Genomic DNA, 23,826 nt, shown 5'->3' with positions numbered 1-23,826 from the left:
CAAGTTAAAAAAGTATGGCTCAATGGTAGTGATCAATGGCGCAATGTCTAGTTGGCAGCCGGTATCAAGCGGAGTACCCCAAAGGTCGGTCGTGGGACTGGTTTTGTTCAACATCTTTATTAATGATCTGAATGACGGGATGGATTGCACCCTCAGCAAGTTCATGGATGACACTAAGCAGAGGGAAGAGGCAGATACGCTGGAGGATAGGGATAGGGTTCAGAGTGACCTAGACAAATTGGAGGATTGGGCCAAAAGAAATCTGAGGTTCAACTAGGACAAGTGCGGAGTCCTACACTTAGGACGGAAGAATCCCATGCACTGCTACAGGCTGGGGCCCGACTGGCTATGCAGCAGTTCTGAAGCAAAGGACCTGGGGATTACAGTGGATGAGAAGCTGGATATGAGTCAGCAGTGTGCCCTTGTTGCCAAGAAAGCTAGCGGCATATTGGGGTGCATTAATAGGAATATTGTCAGCAGATTGAGGGAAGTGATTATTTCCCTCTGTTCGGCACTGGTGAGGCCACATCTGGAGTACTGCATCCAGTTTTGGGCCCCCCACTACAGAAAGGATGTGGACAAAGAGTCCAGCAGAGGGAAACAAAAATGATCAGGGGGCTAGGGCACATGTCTTATGAGAAGAGGCTGAGGGAACTGGGCTTCTTTAGTCTGCAGAAGAGAAGAGTGAGGGGGGGATTTGATAGCAGCCTTCAACTATCTGAAGGGGGGTTCCAAAGAGGATGGAGCTTGGCTGTTCTCAGTGGTGGCAGATGACAGAACAAGGAGCAATGGTCTCAAGTTGCAGTGGAGGAGGTCTAGGTTGGATATTAGGAAACACTATTGCACTAGGAGGGTGGTGAAGCCCTGGAATGGGTTACCTAGGGATGTGGTGGAATCTCCATCCTTAGAGATTTTAAGGCCTGGCTTAACAAAGCCCTGGGTGGGATGATTTAGTTGGTGTTGGTCCTGCTTTGAGCAGGGGGTTGGACTAGAGGACCTTCTGAGGTCTCTTCCAATCCTAATCTTCTATGATTCTATGAAGGGAAGGAATTCTCACATCAGACCATAGAACAGCAATGGAACCATTCTGCAAATCCTTTGTGTCGGCTCCAAGAATCTTTCTCCCCTCCCACCTTTCTGGTAGAAGGAATGGAGAGCAAGGGGACAGGATCTGCATCTCAGTGATTTAAAAATGATTGGGCCAGACTGTGATATTAGTTATATCTGTGTAAATCCAGAATAATTCCACTGAATTTAATGGAGAATCTGGACCACTGTATCCATTTCCTACCCTCTTATCAAGAGAACTCTGAAGGGTATTCATTGCAGTACTTTGGGAGAAATAATAGTAAGATTCAATATGAATCAACATTTTCTCTTTGAGCTGATTTATATTTAAATGAGTACATTACAATCCTTTTTAGCAAAAGTGCAAATTGGTTCTCAAAGTCCAATGACATGTGGCTTGTTTTGCATAGTAATGGATTTTATATAAAAGCTCCCTGAAGTGGGGATATGCCATCTCAACTCATTTCCGTAGACCAGTGATTCATTTGGGTGCTGTCTCTGACTATATCACCAATTTGTATCTAATTTGCTTAAAATTTTAATGAGACAAGGTGGGTGGGTTAATATCTTTTTTTGGATCAATTTCTGTTGGTGAGAGAGACAAGCTTGTGAGCTTACACAGAGCTCTTTATTGGGTCTGGGAAATGAACTCAGAATGTCACAGCTAAATACAGGGTGGAACAGATTGTTTAGCATAAGTAGTTAACACATTTCAAGGGACCATTCAAGGTGACGTCTATGTTAACACCTATCTATTCACAGAGTGTGGGATGGGGAATGTTCTAGAGAGTTTCATGGATGTGTGCTGGTTGTTGATTCCATGCATGGTATCATCCAAAAATTACAATCCATACTAGATGGAGACCATATCCTGAAAGAAATCTTTCCTGAAACTCCTCTTTTGGCATTCAACTAACCCCCCAACCTCTCCAAGCTCATCATCAGAAGCAAGCTCCCCACAAACCAGGACACACCAACTCAAAGCGGCACCAGACACTGCCAGAACAACTGATGCAAGACCTGTAGACATATCTCCATTCACTATGCTCTTGAATGAACCCACACAGAATAATGATAAAAGACAAAAACCATATCACCTTTGGGTGAACACTTTTGACAAAATGACTCTATAGCTGACCTCTCAATCCTCATTCTCAAAGGAAACCTGTGCAACACCTTCAAAAGACGACCCTGGGAGCATAAATTCATAACTTTGCTAAATACTAAAAATCATGGATTGAATAGAGACACTGGATTTATGGCTTATTACAACAATCTATAACCCACTTAATACCCCCCCTCCAAATGTCCTCCCCTCCCCTTATTCCTCTATGACTGGAGAGGTGTTAACTGGCCATTTCACCTTTAATGTTTCCTGTAAATATGTGTTATATACTTATGCTAAACAATCTGTTCTTCTTTGTGTTTAACACCATGACACTCTGAGTACATTCCTAGACCCGAAGAAGATCTTTGAAAGCTAGTGTCTTTCACCCAAAGAAGTCGGTCCAATAAAAGATATTACCTCACCCACCCTGACTCTCTATTATCCTTGGGACCAACATGGCTACAGCACCACTGCATACTTTAAATTTTAATGTAAAGATAATGAATGCATCTTGTGCACACTTCTCCTATAAAGATATATCAAGTTCTATATTTACTATCTGTCATAGATTTGAAAAATAACCTTATTTTTATGGGCCAAATTATGGATCTACACCAGTTAAGGAACTAACCCTATATGTAGGGTTGTTTGTGACTGATTATAACTAGCTTCTAAGTAACAAAGCCCGTGATGTACATACAATATACAGGTGGTTGGTGCGATATGTAAGGAATTAGCTAAGAAAGTACCATTGGCATTGATAGGAATTATGTGGCTAATTTTCAATGCAGCATCATGAAAATATGACTAACTTTCTTATGACATTTCATTACGGCACTAACAGGGTAATACATAGATCATTAAACTGCAAGCTTGACCACTGAAATTATATGAATGAGGATTTTGGTTATATTGATAATAGGACAGAATGAGCTTTTGTAAATCTAAAGGCTTGTCTAAACTGGGGGTAAGCTGATTCAGAACTAGAACATTCCCTGCTTTACACTGGTGCAGCAGGTCTATGGTGAGGATTAGCCTGGCCTAACTACCTCAGCATAGCTACTGTATATTGAGGCAATATTTTCTAACATAGACAATAGGTAAAATACTTTTGCATGTTCAAGAATATATTTGTCTCTCTAAAAATTCTTTTCTATAAAGCATCTTTGGTTCCTGAAGAGCTAGTTGGATTTTTTTTTTTTGCTACTATACTATAGAACATATTCTTGAAATTATTTTGTTGTAAGGACCGTGAAAGATATTAAAATCTTATTCCATCAGTCCAAATTGTGGTTTCATTTACCTTCATTCTGACCCTACATTATGTAGCAAAATGTCTGTAAAGCTTTTATTTTTCTCTGTTTTGTCAGTTGGAATGATAACTATGCCCTGGTTTGTTTAATCTCTTAATAAGCTGTCTGTGGCTAAAAATCATTTTCACCTACCTGCTTCAGCCTTCTGCTGTTTTTCAATCTTCTCCAGTCTCCCTAGCAAGGAATCAATTTTTGTTTTGATTTGGGTTAATTCCTTCTTGATTGTTTGCAACTCATCTGATTTCACTGAGGAAGGAGGAAAAAAAAGGCAGAAAACATGAAAGAAACGATTTCACCCCAAAGACGCATCTGAATATATTCTGTCCCTTTCCCTGGTAAATATAGCTCAAAGTACACTTCCTAATATCACTACACTATGATTTCTTTCAGTTCTTTTGGTGAATGAGCATTTAAAACCAATTTTGTCGGTTATAAATGTGGAATCCCAGTAGAATGCATGGTACTAAATCTTGAGTGGCAGAAGGTCATGTGGGGGTTGTAGCTCAGTAATAAATGTTTGCAGCAGAACAGTTAAGGCTATATCAGATTCCATCTTGGCAAATGCAAGTAATGTTCAGTGACAATAAACCTATGATGTGACATAGATTCAAATACAGGGAATGATTCAAACATGACAGGCAATTTACAGCTTAGTAATGGTATTTTGCAGTGCAATTTTCTAATATTATAAAATAATAATAATTATAAAGAGTCCCTACACAACAGTAGGTATTTTTCAACAAGACTAAATAGTAACAAATGTTGGAGCAGCCATGAATATAATGTTTTGTCCCAGTAAACAACTTTATTGCAAAAGAAGATGTTGAATATTATTGCTTGTTAAAGCTTTCAATTCATAGTACCTTCTTGTACTTTCCCAGCTGCAGATAAAATACAAAAATACTATTTTTGTGATCCAGTCTATGGACTGGCAAGCCAATTCCAATAAATTATTATCTCAAGTGAGATGCCAAAGTGTTTGCTGTACTTTATTTTTCATTTATGTGAACCCTTGCACTCCCTGCTTCCAGCTGGGCTTGTAAGAAGAAGTACTGATCTAACAGGAATGTAATATACGCAATGTAATATACACCATCATATGCCAGCAATGCCCCTCTGCTATGTACATCGGCCAAACTGGACAGTCCCTACGTAAAAGGATACATGGACACAAATCAGATGTTAGGAATGGCAATATACAAAAACGTGTAGGAGAACACTTCAACCTCCCTGGACACACAATAGCAGATTTAAAGGTAGCCATCCTGCAGCAAAAAAACTTCAGGACCAGACTTCAAAGAGAAACTGCTGAGCTTCAGTTCATCTGCAAATTTGACACCATCAGCTCAGGATTAAACAAAGACTGTGAATGGCTAGCCAACTACAAAAGCAGTTTCTCCTCCCTTGGTGTTCATACCTCAACTGCTAGAAGAGGGCCTCATCCTCCCTGATTGAACTAACCTCATTATCTCTAGCCTGATTCTTGCTTGCATATTTATACCTGCCTCTGGAAATTTCCACTACATGCATCCGACGAAGTGGGTATTCACCCACGAAAGCTCATGCTCCAATACGTCTGTTAGTCTGTAAGCTGCCACAAGACTCTTTGCTGCTCTCACATAGATTCTGGACCACTGGAGAAGAGGGGAATACTGTCATGGAAGAGGAGCTCTCCCTTCTGTTCAAACCTTAACCTCTTTGGAGAACAAACAAGCCATATTACTATTGGGTACTTATCTGATCTAAACCTCTGAGCCTTCTGAGCTTTGTTCATCAATCAATTAAATCCCGATAACAAGAATAGAATATAGCATACTACTATTATGAGAGGCTTCAGCAGCCTCTGTGACCTTATTTTAATCTAGGGGTTTCCAGGCCATGCTATTCAGCCATCTGAAAATGCAGCAGTTAACCCAAGAATGGTCCTTCCCATTACTCTGCAGCATTTTTCACAGGGCTTAAAACAGTCTCAAAGAAAAATGGGTCTTGGGTTTGTCATTGCCCAATGCCCAAATGTTGTAACAAAATGTTAAGGTTCTGACAACTTTTATAAGCAAATGCTATTGCTTCCCTTGAGGGAGAAGGGGCATGTTTCTATTAATAGTGGACTGAAGAAGCAGCATGCATTCCAAGATGATGATATATGAATTTTCCCAACAGTGAAGGCTGTGTGTCTGTTGCAGCCTGCTTAGAAGCCTGCTGGGGATGCACCTAACGTGGCCAAGCAGCAGTTTTGAGGTGCTTCCTCACTGGGAAGTGACAGGCTTGACAAACCTAAGAATGAAAAAGTCAGAATAGACATCACAAGAAACCCATGATATTTAGTTCCAACCTAAAAGATGCTCAGAATCTATCCCCATTGTTCAGGGGAAAGGTTGGTGCAGGATGAAAGGGCATGTACATGTGGGTTACCACTCAACCCATGCCACAAAACTCAGCTCCACAGGGGCTCCCTGTGTACTACCATAGGGGCCCAGGTTTGGGAGGAAGAATGTGGTGGGAGGCAGGCCCGGATAACTCTGTGAATCTAGCAGTAAAACTCTGAAGTTGCAATAGCAGCCATGGATTAGCCCTACTGCTACTTGTTGCCTGCAGTGGGAGAACTCCTTCTCCTCAGCCTTACAGGACTCTCTAGTGCCAAACCCATTTTCTCAAACTTTGCCTGAGGCAATGTGTCTGAATTTCCAATACAACAGCACTCATTTCAGGTCAATAGTGAACAAAAAAGGGCAAGATAATAGAAAAAGACAACGGCCGCATTTTTCAAATACACAACATTTGCTATACAGCCACTCGTGGGTGTGTGGGTAGGGGAAAAGGGAGACAGGTATTTGATTTGCATGGACTTCTGATTTGCAGGGATTTGTGCAGGCCTTTGATTGTCTGACCCTCGTGATCAAATTCTGCTCTGTTACATTTCACTAGTGTCTACCTGTAATTCCCTAGAAACTGATGGAATTACAGTGTTATAAAAACTGGTGTGAGAGAACAGGCCAAGTGTTCATATATAGAAGAAAATGTAATGCATTAAAGCACTACAATTAAGATTTGTGTGTTACAGCTGTCATAGATGGCTAGCCCTTACTTTTTTTAAACTCTCCAATAAAACGTCCCGTCATTCTGATTTTTTTCTAATAAGGTCTCATCCAAGCAACAAAGTTTTTTACAAACATAAGAGACTGTGGTTACGATTACATATTTTCAAACATATTTATCTGCTTTCAAATACTAGGATAAAAAATAATGGAATAGCTTACTTGGTTTTTATTAGTTTGTGCTTGTGCAAAACACTATGAAAACAGTTCCTGTCCTCTGCAATGAGGAAAAGTGTCTTCTAGTATTTATTTTTCCTTATAAAAATGTGGAGGTATAAATGACAGCCTGCACTCAGCTCAAAACAGAGAATGAAGGTGGATGTCAATTACATATTTGAAATGGAAGTGCTATTGTTGAATTGCCCAATATTTGGAAACCATTATCTACCATAAATACAAATTGATTCACCTGCAAGATATGATTCAGATTTCTTTGTATAGAAATATGTCATAGTTTTATATAACCCCCTCCAGGTTAGCATAAAACATTTTATCTTATTACAGTACTTTAGACTTCAGTGCAAAAATGGGTTAGCTGATGAAGCCAAACATAAACTATATAGTCCAAATGAATTCATCCATTTAAAGGTACAGCTTGATATGAGGTCTCTTCTTAAATGCCTACTACCCATTCATAAACACAGTAGAGAGAAACCTGTTTATTTTCTTCCTGTTTGGAATTTTAGAAAAAAGAAATACCATACTTGAAAAGCTTCTGCATCTTTTTCCATCAGAAAAAAAAGTTTGACATTTAGCATCAATAGAACTATTTCCATCTGCTGCTTCATACTGTTAACATACATGAACACTATCAGTTATGTGGTCCATTTTTTGAGCACCTTCTTGCTAACATGGAACAATTTTAAATCAAATGGCTAGAAAAAGAAGAGAGAAAAATATGGTCAACTAAATTTAGGTGAAATATATTCAGAAAAGAATGCAAATTCACCCAGCTTATTTTATGTTAGAAGAGCAATCTGGGAGCTCGGACTTCTAATATTTGCTAGAGAAGAATTCACTGCAGTTATAATGGCTGTTTCCATTATTTTTGCACATACAGTGACTAATGGGCAAGACAGCCCCTTGTAGTGAGTATAGGAATTTGTGTTTATGACTATTACATCATTTATTTATAATGTTACTACTGCATTTCATGAGTTCACAATAAGTTTCACTGTATTCAGAAACTCCTAAACCAGACCTAATCCAAACCTCTCTAAATTCCAGAGAGGAGTTCTTTGCAGCCTTAATGTAAACCCACCCCTACAGTTATTGGTATGGACCTGTGTGATGGGGCATATAAACCACACATTGGAACTGAAAGGGTTAAGAAGCAGTTCTGGGTGCAGGTGACTCTGCTGTAGCTGGAGGAGGAGCTTCAAAAGGAGCCAGACAGCCCAGAAGGGGACAGGCAGGGAAGGAGGACAGACCTATCCTGACAGCACCTGAACAGGAGTACTGCAGAAGCCTTCGCTGTCAGGAAGAGGGTATCTTTTGCTTTCTTATGTTGGCCTTTGAGACTTTGTTGGGAGGGAAATGGTAGGAAGTGTCCCAGGGAAGCAGCCTTGAGACACTCCAGGGTGCTTGACACTGTTGCCTCTTAGGGCCTTGATCAGGAGCCTGGTGGAGTGGGAGGGCCTAGGCTCCCCTACCACCCACTGAGGGTACATAAACCACCCTTCCACAATCCCCCCTCAGGAGTAAGGAGATGGTAGAGACCCTGAAAGCCCTGAGGCGAGGACAAGCTACATACAGGGGTCAGGAGATGAACTTAAGACTCTCCTTGTTGGGAGGATGTGGGACTCTATGTTTTTTTTAAACTCTGTTACCCCGGAAGAGGGCATTCTGAATTGGTGACCTGGCTGGAAGGCTGAGTCACTGCCTCCCAAGATGCAGTCCATCACAGTGTTAGAGTGGTTGCTGGCAAGAGCCACTGGAGTCAGGGAAAAGTAGAAGCCCAGTGACCTAACCGCTAGATTATACTACAAGTAAGCCCAGCCCCTGAAAGAACCTATTTTTTTGGTTCCAGTTCTAGTATGGATGAAATCTTGCAGAAACTGCTTTTCCTGTAAAAGTCTACTAGGGCATCTGATTTCATGAGATTTCTGACATTATGTGATGAACCCTCACAAAAACAGCCAATATGATTTTGACATAACTGATTCTGCACCTTAGCCCTGACTTGACTTTGAATTAAAAAAAAAATCAAGCAAAAAAATGTTGCTCACTAGTAGAGAGATTTCCCACTTAAATAATAAAATGTATTATTTCTAATTTAATATATATTTAATTCAAGAAGTGTGGATTAAATTACAAGAACTAGTGGCAATAAAGCAACGAATTGCTTTATCCTACATGTCAATCTAACAAAAATTTTGGAAACTTTGGAAACGAAGCAACAGAACAAACATTCTCTGCTTTCAAACTTGCAGTCCCTGAGGGAACTGCCTGGATATTTTCCTGATAAACACCTTACAATAAGCTGATTAAATTCCTGTCCATGTCAACACCTTTATGATGTGTTGGTTGAACCTGAAAAAAATGGAAGTAATTCTAAGGAGAAATCAAGCGTGAAAGTCTATATACTGTATGCCTGTCTCCTTTTAAAAAAACTTTTGATTTCCCGTTTATTTTAATGTGTGCTGCATGCAAAAAGAATATTTTTCTGTAATTTATTCAAGCATGTGAAAGGGATTTTACAACTTTAACTCATATGCAACTGTGAGAGAGTTTGAAAATCTAATGCAGGGGTTGAAAAATGTGGCCTTAGTACTTTTAATAAGGCAGCCTACTGGTCTCTTCAATTTTAAGGTGCAATCCAAAGCTCATTAAAATCATTAGAAGCCCTTTCATTGACTTTTGTGGGATTTGGATCATGCCCTAATACACAAGTGTAGGCTTCTGAAGGCCACTTGAATCAAGATGGTTCACTGCATGTTGGGATCTAGAGTCTTTGAGCTGCGTTCTGTATTAAAAAAATATATGGGTGCTGCAGTTTGCTCCATGTTATACACATGTAGCATGGCCTGCGGGCTCATAGCAAGTTGCCAATGTGGCCCATAACTGGACAAAGTTTAGGTGCCCTGATCTATACTGGGAGCTATTAAAATCTTGATTTTTGCCACAATACACTATTTCCTGGAATGGAATTTCTTGGAATGGGGAATATGGCAGTGTTGTGGTGTAGAAAAAAACCTCAACTAAAATAATTTATCCTCCTGAGGCAAAGCAAACCCAAGAAGCCAATTCATATTAGACGATCAATGAAGACACGTAAGGAATTGTGTGCTCCTATACTAACTTCTCATAATGTACATTACAGCAATGAAAAATGAGGGCAACAGTAGAGGAGATCTGCTTTATCTGCACTTTGATTCCTTACAGAATATCCTTATAGATTCAAGGGCTGGAAAAGAGACCACAAAACAAACAAACAAAACCCAATCATGCTTAATTGGGAGTTCCCTCCTCTGGTAAATCTTAATAAATACATAGATTCTAAACAATGCTAAAGTGAAAAAGAAAATCGTGAGGCATATGCTGTTTTTCAAAAATTATACTAGGAGTCTTGGTACATTATTGAGAGGACTGAGCAAATAAAAATAGAACAGTCAGGGAGTGGGGGAATATTTAAAGGAGGATACACAAGTGAACAAGACGTGCAGTCCTATTTGTGTCCATCTTCAGGGGAACACGAAGACGAAGCGGGACACCTCCAGAGATACACTCAGAAAACACTTCATGACTGTGATAGAATCATAGAATCTATCATAGAAATGTAGGGCTGGAAGGGACCTCAAGAGGTCATCAAGTCCACCCGCTTGTGCAGAGCCAGGACCAAGTACATCTAGACTACCCCCGACATGTGTTTGTCCAACCTGTTTTTAAAAACTTCCAATGATGGGGACTTAAAAAGTCTCTCCTAATAGCTAACCTAAATCTCCTTGCTGAACCTTAAGCTCATTAATTCTTGTCCTACCTTCTGTGGACCTAGAGAACAATTGATCACCATCTTCTTTATAACAGCCCTTAACATATCAGATCCCCCCTCAATCTTCTTTTCTCAAGATTAAACATTCCCAGTTTTGTTACTTTCCTCACAGATCAGGTTTTCTAAACCTTTTTTTATTTTTGTTTCTCTCCTCAGGACTCACTCCAGTTTGTCCACATCTTTTTCTTCCGTTTTCACTCAGAACTAAACCCAGTACACCGGCAGAAGCCTCACCAGTGCCGAATAGAATGGGACAATTTCCTCCCATGTCTTACATACAACACTCCTGTTAATATACCCCAGAATATTAGCCTTTTTGCAGCTGCATCACCTTTGTCTCAAATTCAATTTGTGATCCATGATAACCTCCAGACCTTTTCTAGCAGTACTATCACCTAGCCATTTATTCCCTATTTTGTAGTTGTGCATGTGATTTTTTTCCTTCCTAAGTGAAATACTTTGCATTTTTCGTTATTGAATTTCATTTTGTTGAAGTCAGATCAATTCTCCAATTTGTCAAGGTTTTTTTTGAATTCTTATCCTGTTTTCTAAAGTGCTTGTAACTCCTCCCAGTTTGGTGTCATCTGGACATTTTATAAGCATCCTCTCCACTCCATTATCCAAGTCATTAACGAAAATATTGAATAGTACCACACCCAGAACTCTCCCCTGTGGGACCCCCCTAGATGTACTCTCCCAGTTTGACAGTGAACCATTGATAACTACTTTTTCAGTATGGTCTTCCAACCAGCTGAGCACCTACCTTATAGTCATTTCATAACAGACCACATTTCCACAGTTTGCTTATGAGAGTGTCATATGGGTGTCAAAAGCCCTACTAAAATCAAGATATTTCACATCCAGTGCTTCCCCCCCATCCTCTAGGCCAGTAACCCTGTCAAAGAAGGAAATTAGTTTTGGTTTGGCATGATTTGTTCTTCACAAATCCATGTTGGCTGTTCCCTATAACCGTATTCTCCTCTAGGTGCTTACAAACTGATTGTAATTTGTTCCAGTATCTTTCCAGGTATCGAAGTTAGGCTGACTGGTCTATAATTCCCCTTGTCCTCTATGTTCCCCCTTTTAAAATATTGATACTATCTTTGTCCTTCTGCATTCTTCTGGGACCTCACCTGACCTCCATGAGTTTTTAAAGATAATTGTTAATGATTCCAAGATTGCTTCAGCTTCTTCCTTAAGTACCCTAGCATGAATTTCATCAGGCCTTGCCAACTTGAATACATCTAACTTATCTAAATGTTCTTTAACCTGTTCTTTCCCTACTTTGGCTTGCATTCCTTCCCCTTTGTTGTTAATATTAATTAGGTTGAGTATCTGGTCACCATTAAACTTTTAAGTGAAGACTGAAACAAAATAGGCATCAAACACCTCAGCTTTCTTGGTGTCATTAGTTATTAGTTATCCTTCCCCACTAAGTGGAAGACCTACACGTTCCTTCATCTTTCTCTTGCTTCTGATGTATTTAAAAAAATCTCTTCTTATTGCCTTTTATGTCCCTTGCTAGGTGTATCTCATTTTGTGCCTCAGCCTCTCTGGTTTTGTCTCTACATGAAGCTAGAAGCTATTCTTCTATACTCCTCCTTAGTCATTTCCACTTTTTGTAGGATTCCTTTTTGATTTTCAGGTCATTAAAGAACTCCTGATGGAGCCATATTGGAGTCTTACTGTTCTTCCTATCTTTCCTTCACATCCGGATACTTTGCAGTTGTGCCTTTAATATTGTCCTTAAGAAACTGCTAACGCTCCTGAATTCCTTTTTCCCCCTTAGATTTTCTTTTATGGGACCTTACTTACCAGTTCTCTAAATTTGTGAAAGTCTGTTTTTTTGAAGTTTATTGTGATCATTCTGCTCACTCCTTCTTTTCTTTAAAATAATGAAATCTACCATTTCAAGATCACTTTAACCCAATTACCTTCCATCTTCAGATTCACTACCAATTCCTCCCTGTTGGTCAGAATCAAATCTAAAATGGCTGTCCATCTGGTGACTTCTTCAACTTTCTGGAACAAACTGATGTCCCCAATACATTCCAAGAACTTACTAGAAATTTTGTATTTTGCCATATTACTTTTCTGACAGATGTCTGGGTAGTTAAAGTCCCTCAGTAGAAACAGATCTTGTGTTTTGGATATTTCTTTTATTTGTTCTAGAAATGCCTCATCTACAGCCTCTTCCTGATTTGGTGATTTATAGTAGACCCGTATTATGATATCATGCCTATTTTTTACCCTTTTCACCTTTACCCAGAGACTTTCAACTTGTTTGCCTCCCACTTCCTTCTGGATCTCAGTGGGGGAAAGTGGAAGTCCAGCGACTTAACAACAAGGAAATGCCACTAGCCTGACCCCCCTCACAATGCCGGATACACGAGGTGCTGGTTGTATATAGGAATTGTTCTGGACACTGTAGTGGTAGTGGGGAGTAGAACCCCAGTGGGTGCCATGGATGGGTCATGGTATTTGAGCAATCAAGGATGAACAGTTTGGAGACAGAAATTGAGAAATTCTGCTCTTCCTAGCCATCACCTCATGCTGTCCTTGCACAATCACTCCAATTACCCTGCACACCCATCTCAGGCTGGGGCAATGCCTGTGGCTTGTTGCTGTACCCCATCATTGCCCAGCACTTCTCTCTAGTTTTATTACAGAAGGCCCAGAATCTGTAGAACATACATTTTCCTGTTAACATGACTGGTTTCTACCATTACCTGTCTCCAGTGGTTCTGTCTTGTACAAGGTACTACACCTATTCTGTGAGAGACAGTGAGTGTACCCTGCCCTGTCCTGTTTATGCTTTTACACACAAGGACACCATGGTGGCAAAACAGGTATTTCTTTGTGAGCCTCTGTGTCTAGCACCCTGGGATGGGGTTGTTCAGGCAGGGAAAACCCACTATGTTATCTCATTATTATGATGCCATGTTTGTAAGCCTTTTCCTGTTTTACTTTCCTGTCATGTCTACTGTTGCTGAATTCATGTTTTTTCCCCTCTAGGGGCACTGTTAAGTGGTGTCCAGATCTGCTAAGAGGATCTTTCTCTAGGCCCCTCCATGCCCCCTAGTGCCTGACTCTCATCCCCCTTTTCCTCTTTTTCCAGTGACGTTCCAGGGGGATTTATCACTCCACAGGAGGGGTAGGAAGAGATAGATGGGTACTGAAGAGACATGGGGAGGTAAGTGAATTTCCCAGGGCATATTTTGGGAGGTGATGATGAGGGAAGTGGGTCAAGTCTATTTTTCTTAATTAAGTCCCTTATCTGAGTGCAACTAACAGACTATTTTGAATATTCTCTGAATGCCCAGCCCTGTTTTGTGCACCCTCTTGAACACCAACAAGACACTTTTGCCTGCACTGATCCTGCTTCTGCCCTCCCCCGAAGTCAACAGCAAACAAAATCCTAATGATATCAATGAGAACAAGACTGGGCTCATAATTCCCACTGAAATCCATGGGAGAAGGATTGGGCCTCAAACTGTCTACAACAAAATACTTGATAATGTTGCTTAATTACAGCCTATTTCCTTCAAGTATAGCAGGCACATGAGCTTCCCGTCAATGGAGGTTTTTAAGAACAGGCTAGACAAACACCTGTCAGGGATGGTCTAGTCATACTTAATCCTGCCTCAGTGTGGGGTGACCTCTTGAGGTCCTTTCCAGTCCCTATATTTCTATGATTCTATGAGATGCCAAGGAGATCTCATGGCATTGAAAGTTTGAACAAGCCACTTTTGAGGTAGAGGAAGATGAACATTAGACAAGCATCAACATTACAAATCAGGGTAATTTTTAAATGATCTGTAACTGAAATACTATTGAACAGATTTCCTCCAAACTTTGCAGAAATGTTTTCCTTGGCTTTCAGAGTAAGTCTGGCAATTTTCAAAGCCAAACCAATTTTCCAAGCCAAAGTAATAAAGGGACTAAAACAAGGGGCTGCAATGGAAGATGGTAACAACCTCAACCAGAGTAACCATCATGATAACAGTTACAAAGAGTTTCCCCTTATTAAAGCCAGTTCCAAGATAAGCTAACTAATATAAGCAACTTACATTTGGATCCAGAAGAAGATGCCCCACTAGACGTTGATCGCGATCCCCCTTTCATGGAAAAAACCCCTTTCCCTCTACGAGTTGCTGTCATGGCCACACGAGGGCGCTTCAGTGGTATCACTGCACGAGGTGGTGGTGGGACACGACCGTGGTAATCAAACAATCTGAGAAAAAATGAGAACAGTTTTACAAATGCTGAGATGTGGTTTCATGTCCTCGTGATCCTGTCAACTAAATTTTCATGTTATTTTAGAGGAAATTTCTCTTTGAAATCAATCACTTCTTATCACAGTCAAATTAGATTTCAAGGACCTCTGCACATTAAGTGCCATATTTGGATTTCAGTCACAGCCCAGTGTGCATAGCTCTCAGATTTTGTGTAATTTAAATGAGGGATGCTTTATGGAGTTCTGTTATTTGCATCATGGAAAATCCATCTCCTGCTCTCTGCAGATCCCCTGCATTTCATTGTGCACAAATAACTGCTGCACATTTTGTCGTGATGACATTTTGACTCCTTTATTACATTCATGGGTCTAGATTTTAGTTTTCCAACTCCAGACTGCACATACATTAAAGAGGATGAACAGTCCTGAGACCAAACATTGCCTTAAAGAAATATAGTGCAACAGTGTCATAATGCCAAATGATGGATTTCCCCACCCATGCAACTGCGTAAGGCACATTTCACTGAGAGAGGTGTGCATCCTTCAGAGGAAGGCATTAAAAGAGTGGAACCTGTCCAAGACAGAGTGACATGTATTTGTATTCTTTTTAATAAAAATGGAACACTTTGGAACCACCAAAACTCCTAGGACTACTTTAATGGATGCCCCTGGTGTGGGCCTTCTGCATTATGGCAACTATGAATTCAAAAAACTCCCATTTAAGTAAATAAAAATACTCCCTAAGTCCCCACAATGGAGTGTTCCACAACTAAATTCCTTGAATCCTAAACACAGTGGATCAATACCAATTCACTAATCTGTGCACAAGTCAGGGAACATGGGGAGAGAGATAAAAAGGTGACACAAAGCCTAGGAAACACATATAGAACATAAAAGCTGTGGGCTAGGGAGGGGATAAAAACCTGGAAGATCTGGGCAAGGGGATTTCACCATTTCATTTATATTAACTTGCCCCTTCTTGCAAGTCCCCTTGCAGCTCTATGGTGATCAGTTTCTGGGGGTGGGAAGGGGCAGCAAGGGATGGTGATGAGTGGACACCAAACCACAGAAGGTGGTCTGAGGTTTCCTGAGCAATGTAATGCCCCCAGGCAGGGCTTGGGGGCTAGCTTCTGCTGCTGCTGCTGCTAGGGGAGCCAGGTTGCCAAAGGCTTAGAGGGAGATAAAGGGAGTGGTCAGGAGGTGGAATGGAGGCATAATTTACAAATAGTCCTGGTCTCTGGTAGATCTCAGCATATATATAGGTTCTTGTGCTGAACTTCCTTCCTGTTCCTCTGGGACGTGAACACCAAATCCGATGGAACATTGAGGAGGAAAATCTGCTAATAAAAACTCAATTTCCAGTCCTCTTTGCAGAAATAGCAGGGAAAGAAATTTGCTCTGTGTGCAGTGCGGCTATATAGTCCCTTCAAACTTTAGTGATATCTAATAATATTTATATAGTGCTTCATTTTCAGAGCAACCCTGACACATCTCCTGTGACTGAGTTAGGTAAATATGGGGAAACAGAGGCACAGAAAGAATAAGGACTTACTCAGCGTCAAATATCAAATCAGAACCAGACCCAGAATTAGAACTCAGGTCTCCCAGGAGCCGGGGGATATCAGACCTTCCACAAACCTCCTCCAGCTGCAGGAACTTCCGAGGCTGGGTAGGGACCTTCCTGCAGCAGGGGGAGGCACTCAGAAGTGGGTCTGATCTCCCTCCACAGGATTGCTATGCAAAGGAAGGACAAGTCCTGTCCCTCCCCAGCCCAGCAGAGACTCACAGCTGGGAGCCCCCTGGCTGGGGGGCTCCCCGCAGCCGGGGGATATCGGACCCACCTCCACAAGTCTCCTCCAGCTGCAGAACCTCCAGGGCTGGAGCTTCCTGCAGCAGGGAGAGGCACTCCGAGGTGGGTCTGATTTCCCCCTGAAAGTGAGAGCAGCTGTGCAGGGGGAGGACAAGTCCTTTCCCTTCTCAGCCCAGACAGGACTTGCAGCTAGGAGCCCCCTGGCTGGAGCACTCCCAGAAGCAAGGAAGAGATCAGATTTCACGGGGAAGGGCTTATTTCATGGTCTGTGACACATTTTTCACTGCCGTGAAATTGGTAAGGCCCTAATTATAAATCATATGATTTGCCATATTGGATCCAACCAGTGTGCCACTATCCTGACAGATGGTGACTAGTACACAAAGTTTCAACAGAGGTGTAAGATATCCTGTAGTGGACCATTCTAGAATTACCTGTCCACATTGGAATTTTCTACCTAACCTCCGATAGTTAGAATCTGGGTGTGACACAGAGGCTCTTTGGCAAAGTATCCCCCCGTTCTTTGAAAACAAGTCTCACCTCAGACCTGACAAACTCACTACATCAAACATGTCTTGCAGGACATTTATTCATAAAGATTAAGGTCTACAGAAAGCTAACTTGTCAAGATTCATAATCATTGTGAGATGTATGTATGGGTAATATTTAAGGAAGAATGTAATTATACTGAACATATGCTTTATGGACTTGGAGTAAAAGATAGTCACCAGAAGATCATATGTCTAGCTGATGGCCCATTCAAGGGAGTTGCCCTGCCCTGGTTAGCCGGTGATGTAATGCAAAGCTCAGTTGTTTAGCCTTGCTTCATCCCAAGACTATGAATGGAAAACAATCAGAGACAACCACAAAAAATCGAAACCCCTTGAAGGTAAAAGAAGGAACATTACACCAGACAATCACCCTATGAATAAAGATAAAAGACTCTATTGGTATCGCATAGGGTGGAGAAAGGCACCCTGTATCCTTTCACTGAGGACACATCTTGGAGAGCAGAGATGTTCTCATGAAAAATTGGCTCCTGGCTCCTGTGAAGCTGGCCAGCTCTGTAACAGACTGAACTTTGTAGTGGAAAACCTATTATTAGATAAGAAAGGTAACTCTTAATAAGAGTAGACCCAGCTTTGCTTTTTATGATTTTGTTTAGTATCATAACCATTTGTTTCCACCACTCTCTCTTGTTTCTAGTTAGCTCTCCATTCTTTCTTAAATATCCCTTTTATTAAAAGTGGTGATTGTTGTACAGGAATGGGATTTAAGTTTAAACTGGAGTACACTGCTCCTCTGGGGGCAAAGGATCTGGAATTTCTGTAAGTAACCAGTGTCAGGGACTGGATACCACAGGGGAATGAATCAAAGGGAATTGGGTACACCGGTTGTTAACCTGCAAGGCAAAGACAGGGTTGGAATAGCCCAGAGGAGAGCACTTTAGTGGCTAATAGCCTGGTTGTGTTAGGAAGCTAACTCCAGCCACCATAGGCAAGACCATAAACTGTTTCTTGTTCTTGTCTGAAGAGAAATAGTAAATAGGAGTGCCCAGTTCTATACCATGCTTTCTCTCTCGGCTACTCACTATTTTGTATACCTCTATCACATTCCCTCTCATTCATCTTTTCTCTAAATTAAACACTCCCAATCTTTTCAATCTGTCTTCATATTTCATATTTCTTATCTCCAATCATTCTTGTTGCCCTTGTATTACACCTAGATTACTGAATCCTCTGTAGAGTTGCAGAACTCACATAACTTTCATGCTTGGGGAGAATCAGTCACAAAAAGTACTTTGTGAAATGCTTGTACCATCATAGCAACTCCGATCAAGAAATTCAGAGCAAGAAACCAGGGAATGTGAAAACACCACAAATTAACCTCTCTTAGGACAAGGTCACTATACTATTACCAGGGTCTGATAAAGTGGGAGTATGATGAAGTGCTGGCTCGCAGTTCCAAGTGTCCACCACCTTCAGTGCTGCCTGAGGTGTTAGGGTAATTGAGTAAGGCAGTATTTCCCAAACTTGGGATGCCGCTTGTGTAGGGAAAGCCCCTGGCAGGCCGGGCCGATTTGTTTACCTTCCCCATCCGCAGGTCCGGCCGATCACGGCTCCCAGTGGCCGTGGTTCGCTGCTCTGGGCCAATGGGAGCTGCTGGAAGTGGCGTGGGCGGGGGGCATACTGGCCGCCACTTCCAGCAGCTCCCATTGGCCTGCAGTGGTGAACCGCGGCCAGTGGGAGCCGTGATCAGCTGGACCTGTGGACGCGGCAGGTAAACAAACCGGCCCGGCCCGGCCCGCCAGGGGCTTTCCCTACACAAGCGGCGTCCCAAGTTTGGGAAACACTGGAGTAAGGGATGCAAAACAAATGGCCACAAAGGAACCAGCACAGGTGGCCTATTGGATGAAAATGTCTTTGTTTCTAAAATGCTTCCAAGTATTGATTTACAGGACACATTACCCCTTCATTTGTTTTCTCCCTAAAATTTCAGGGCCCAATTCTGTCCCTGCTTTGTTCCCTTTGCCCTGAATAAAGGGGTTCCCCTGCCGGCATAGTGCTGGCAGAGCAGTCCCACGCTACCCTCCTGTGCAGCCGCAGTGTAGGCATATGCTGAAGGCAGGCTTATAAATAGCAGGGAAGAGGTGTGGTGTAAGAGCACAACAGGCAGCTATGCTAGGTAGCACCTGGGGTAACACTTAGTACTGCTCTGACTCAAACCAAGGGATGGGAAGACCCTGGATCAAGAAAGAATTTGTAGGGAACAAAGGTGGCATTAAGCCCTCCCCACTCACTGTTGGTCTGTTCTTCGTGCAAGGTGCTGTAAAAAAATGGCCCTCCTCTGTTCTGCATACCCTATCTGAAACTATGCTGCTGTAATTGCCGCAAAATAGTGTATGCAAATGATTACATGATAGCAGATCTCTTCAGCTTTCTAGAGAGAGGCCTGAAAGAACACATTTCTCAGGAGACATTTCACAAATATAAACATCAAGACAAACATTTTTTCAAACCCTCATACTTAAAGAACTTCCAGATCTACAATGTATCCCAGAGAAATCATATTGGGGAAGAACTCTGCAGGGATAAGAAACCACAGGCTTTTCTTTTTATATCCTTTAATTTTTCAGTAAAGGAAAAGCTCAAAAAAGGGCTTTCAGAGAGTCAGGACACCAACAGAACTGCTTAACATGAAAAAATGGGAGGACATGGGGAGTGGGGGGATGAATCTTCAAGGTTTTCTGTAAATCTCATCCTACACTGAGTTTATTCCTAGATAGTTTTTCCCTCAATATGCAATAAAGATAATTAAATATGAATATTGTGTAAAATTAAAACCAAAACCCTCTCTAAGCTAATTATGTGACAGCATTATAAATAAATAGTGAAAACTGTGTAGGATCTGTAGAAATAAAACCGCACATACCGATTGTAGAAATCATCTCTGTAGTAATCATAATCAAAGACATAACCTCTGCGGAAAGAACACAAACAGCAGTAATTAACTGGCATATAGAAAAATTACTTTCATTAAAATATTTGTGGTATTATTGTAATACTAATTTATTTTCACAGTCAAAAACATTTAAAGACTGTTTCCAGCCGCCCAAATGTATATAATTGTTAATGCATGAAAAGGATTTAGCAAGGTTATTTCTAAATCTGATATGATGCCATTTTGCATACTACCATGCTATTGTAGATTTGGGAATGTGAATTATTATTAACAGCCCCTGGATGAAAGAAGCTGGCAGCACACATGGAAAGAAATTAATACAGCATAACAGCTCTGTGATTAGATGACTATTAGAATAATTCTTAGGGCTCAAATGAAGCAAGGACTCCAAATCTGTGGCCTTCCTCTTCCCTCTTTCTGTGTCCATCTAGGTTATCCAGTGTCCTGGGAAGGTCAGAAAACAAGTGCGAGAGTAAAAAAGGCCTGTAATTAAGAATAACAGGCAGGGGATGAAAACATTTGACCCATGAGAACATGAGATGGTGGGACTGTTGCTGTCTGACCCTTCTAACTGAAAAACCCCTGAACATATACAAAGAGAAAGAGAAGCGATTCTAGGAAAACAGATGAGATATCGTACAAACACTAACTTCTCCCTGAGGTTTGTTTTCATGCCGTTCCTTTAGGTTTTGAAAGGGAAATGCATGCCACCTTGAGAGACATGGGAAGAAACTGTCTGGAGGCATACTGAGTAAGGAGACATCCAGGGAAATAAATGCAGTTGGGAACTGGAAAGGCCTAGAGAACAACCATGTTTGAGACGGGAAGTGCAAAGTCAATTTAGCATGGTCATTCCTGAGTATCCCAGTCACAATAATCACCTCTTGCCACTGTAGCGAGTGTCAGTAATGAAGTCTATCAGAGTGGCCAGAAAAAAGAAGACTGAGGAGCTGGTAAAAGGTCTGCATACAACAAAATGAGCTGCAAGGGATATTTTACTCTCCCAGCTACTGCAGGTAGTCGGTCAAGGTCAGGGAAGACAAAACATACATTGCTTCAGCCGCCTGAGAGGATAAACTATTGCAAGTAAGTGGGGGTGAATCTCGTTATGAAGTGAGCCAGGAGAGTAGGAATAAAAGGGAAGAAGATAGAGAAATTATCAAAGGAAAAAATAGAAGATTTAGACAAGAAACTAGAAAAGAAGAGAGCGGGCGGGATTTAGAAATGATGAAGAAATAGAAGAAAATGTGTGCAGAAAAAAACAACACTGGAAACACACAACAGTAGGTGTTTTATAAGGGATGGCTCTTTCCCATGTAGGATGTGTTTTGGACAATCCTTGTTTGCAGAGCTGATCAGAAAAAAAAATTCTGCTTAGAAGTCTTGATTTGCTCTGGGTTTCCCATCCAGGGACTCTGGGCCTTGAGTGAAGCTGACTTAGCGCCAGCAGCCATGCAGATGTTGCAGATTTCATTGAACCAGACCTTGGAAGTAGCAGGCCTGACCGAGCTGACTGCGGATCCAGATCTGGCAAGCACTGCCTGGAGTGATCTGCGGATCTGGCAAGCACTGATTGGAGTGGGGCCAGACATCATGGGACTGAAGCAGACAGGCTGAACAGAACCACCACCTGGCACCCATTTGACAACTCCTGAGTCTAATCGCAAGGGAGTTTAGGTGGGCGAGGGTTGTTTTGTGAATAAAGAATTCTGAACCCCAACAAATTGGTTAATTAATAAGGGAGACTTGGGGGTTGCCCATGCTCCTCAGACACCGTTTAGGTTTTATAATTTCATTTTATTATATAAATAGATGTTTATCTTGTTTCCCCCAAATAAAAAGTATCTGTGGTTTCATATTCCTAAAGACTCCTAGTGAGTGCTTGTGAATGGGGAAGAAACACCTATAAAGGTGATGGGTGTATGTGTGTGTCACATTTTATATTCCTAAAACCTGGGAGTGGGTAAGTTTTTAGATGGGGGCGCCATCCCAACATTTTAGATAGGATCCTTAGACATATTATTGTACCTGGTCCTTGTTGCTGCTAATGACACCTAGCAAAGGGCTAGACTCCATCCTCCCCTCCTCCCTCTTCTTCCATTTTGCCACTGAAAAGGGGGATAATGGCAGGAGAAGGAGGAGGAGGAGGAGAAACAAAGGGAGGGGGGAAATAAAATGAAAGCCTGAAACAATGAAAACCGAAACCCAAAACATGCCAGGAGCTCATGCCATGAATTATTCACTCAATCCTAAGGAAAGACCATACACGAGGACTCTACAGTTCCCTTGTGCAATGCTGGGCCAAGTTTCAATTAGTGTCTCTCTGTTAGGCAGTTACAGGCCAGGGGAAAGAGGGTGTGTGGTGAAGACAGAGGCTCCATGAGCAGAACTTGTGTGCTGGCCAAAAGCCCCATAAAAAGGAGAGCTCAGCAAGCCATAATCTAATTGTAAAAGTGCCTCACAACCTGAATATAGGTTGAGGGTAGATTTCCTTCTCCCTAGCCCTTGTGATGGCTTTCTGTGCAAATTTATTCAGGCTTTGTACAGAGACCCAGGCCCCACCTTTTACCCATTGTTAGGCAAAACAGCAGCTGTTGGTTATGCTCCTGAACACCACGATGTTATCATTATTTACAATACAGCTAATGCATACACTGTTAAGATGTTTTTCAAGTACTTTGCTGTGGGTAGGGACCATATTGTTTAAGCTGTCTTTTGCAATTAAAGCAAACTACCCTGTAAGGCCTTGGGCAGGTTTTCTAAATGTAACCACCATCTTTTATTTTGTCTTTCAGTCTCTAGCCATTCTACAAGATTAAGGGCACATGGAAATCAGAGGTAGAAAAGCTATTGTTTTATTTACATCCATTCTCTAGCACAGGGTTTCTCAAACAGGGGTCGCCGCTTGTGTAGGGAAAGCCCCTGGCGGGCCGGGCCGGTGTGTTTACCTGCCCCGTCCGCAGGTCCGACCGATCACGGCTCCCACTGGGCCAATGGGAGCTGCTGGAAATGGTGGCCAGTAAGTCCCTCGGCTCGCGCCACTTCCAGCAGCTCCCATTGGCCTGGAGCAGCAATCCGCGGCCAGTGGGAGCCGCGATCGGCCGGATCTGCGAACGGGGCAGGTAAACACACCGGCCCGGCCCGCCAGGGGCTTTCCCTACACAAGCGGTGACCCCTGTTTGAGAAACCCTGGTCTAGCATAACATTTTTAATTGACTACATGATTAACAGCTAAAATAAGTCTGAAATTAATATTTAATTGCATTGTGGTTTTATGTGGAGGACAGAAGATAATTTAATGAGAGAGAGAGAGAGAAAGAGAGGGCAAAAAGGATAAATTTAATTTAAAAGGCCTGTCCAAAACATCATGAAAACCTGTCACTTGGGGTGAAATTTAATTTACCTGCATAAAGACCAGATAACTGGGTTTTACATGGATGAAGTGCAGTGGAGCTGATGTGGCAAAATCCACTCCCACAAACCAAGGCTAAGGCAAAGATTTGAATTTCTGCTCCCCTGAGGCAGTTGCTGCTCTAGAGTATGGGGATGGACTCATGGCTGCAGTCCCTCTGTACTGCTTGTGTGGGGTTTGATGGGTACTGACTTCTCAGAAATATAGAGTTTTTGGGGCTGGTCAGAAAATTTCCAGTGGCACATCTCATCTATTGGAAAATATTGAATTGTCAAAATCCACACATTTTGCAGGAATGTCTTGATTTTATTGAATCTTCTACTGGAAACC

General features: G+C 41.7%; 1 protein-coding gene and 1 long non-coding RNA gene across 4 annotated transcripts in view; one reads left to right on the top strand and one right to left on the bottom strand.

Annotated features, from left to right (window-relative positions):
* The window catches only part of RALYL (RALY RNA binding protein like), a 280,552-nt gene that overhangs the window by 36,363 nt on the left and 220,363 nt on the right, over nt 1–23,826 (bottom strand). For all 3 annotated transcript variants that reach the window (XM_039527487.1, XM_039527488.1, XM_039527486.1), the window contains exons 4-6: nt 20,055–20,102; nt 14,646–14,809; nt 3,622–3,735 (exon numbers count right to left, since the gene is read on the bottom strand). In XM_039527487.1, the coding sequence (XP_039383421.1) occupies nt 3,622–3,735; nt 14,646–14,809; nt 20,055–20,102 (326 nt within the window). The remainder of the gene's footprint in view (nt 1–3,621; nt 3,736–14,645; nt 14,810–20,054; nt 20,103–23,826) is intronic.
* LOC120399318 lies at nt 7,977–21,588 on the top strand. Its single transcript, XR_005595087.1, has 3 exons — nt 7,977–8,071; nt 13,694–13,768; nt 20,516–21,588. It is a non-coding gene; the product is annotated as an uncharacterized LOC120399318 (long non-coding RNA).

Source organism: Mauremys reevesii, linkage group 2 (genome assembly GCF_016161935.1).
Source record: "Mauremys reevesii isolate NIE-2019 linkage group 2, ASM1616193v1, whole genome shotgun sequence".
NCBI lineage: Eukaryota > Metazoa > Chordata > Testudines > Geoemydidae > Mauremys > Mauremys reevesii.
Note: the sequence above shows the minus strand (reverse complement) of the source record. Positions and strands in the feature narration are given on the sequence as shown.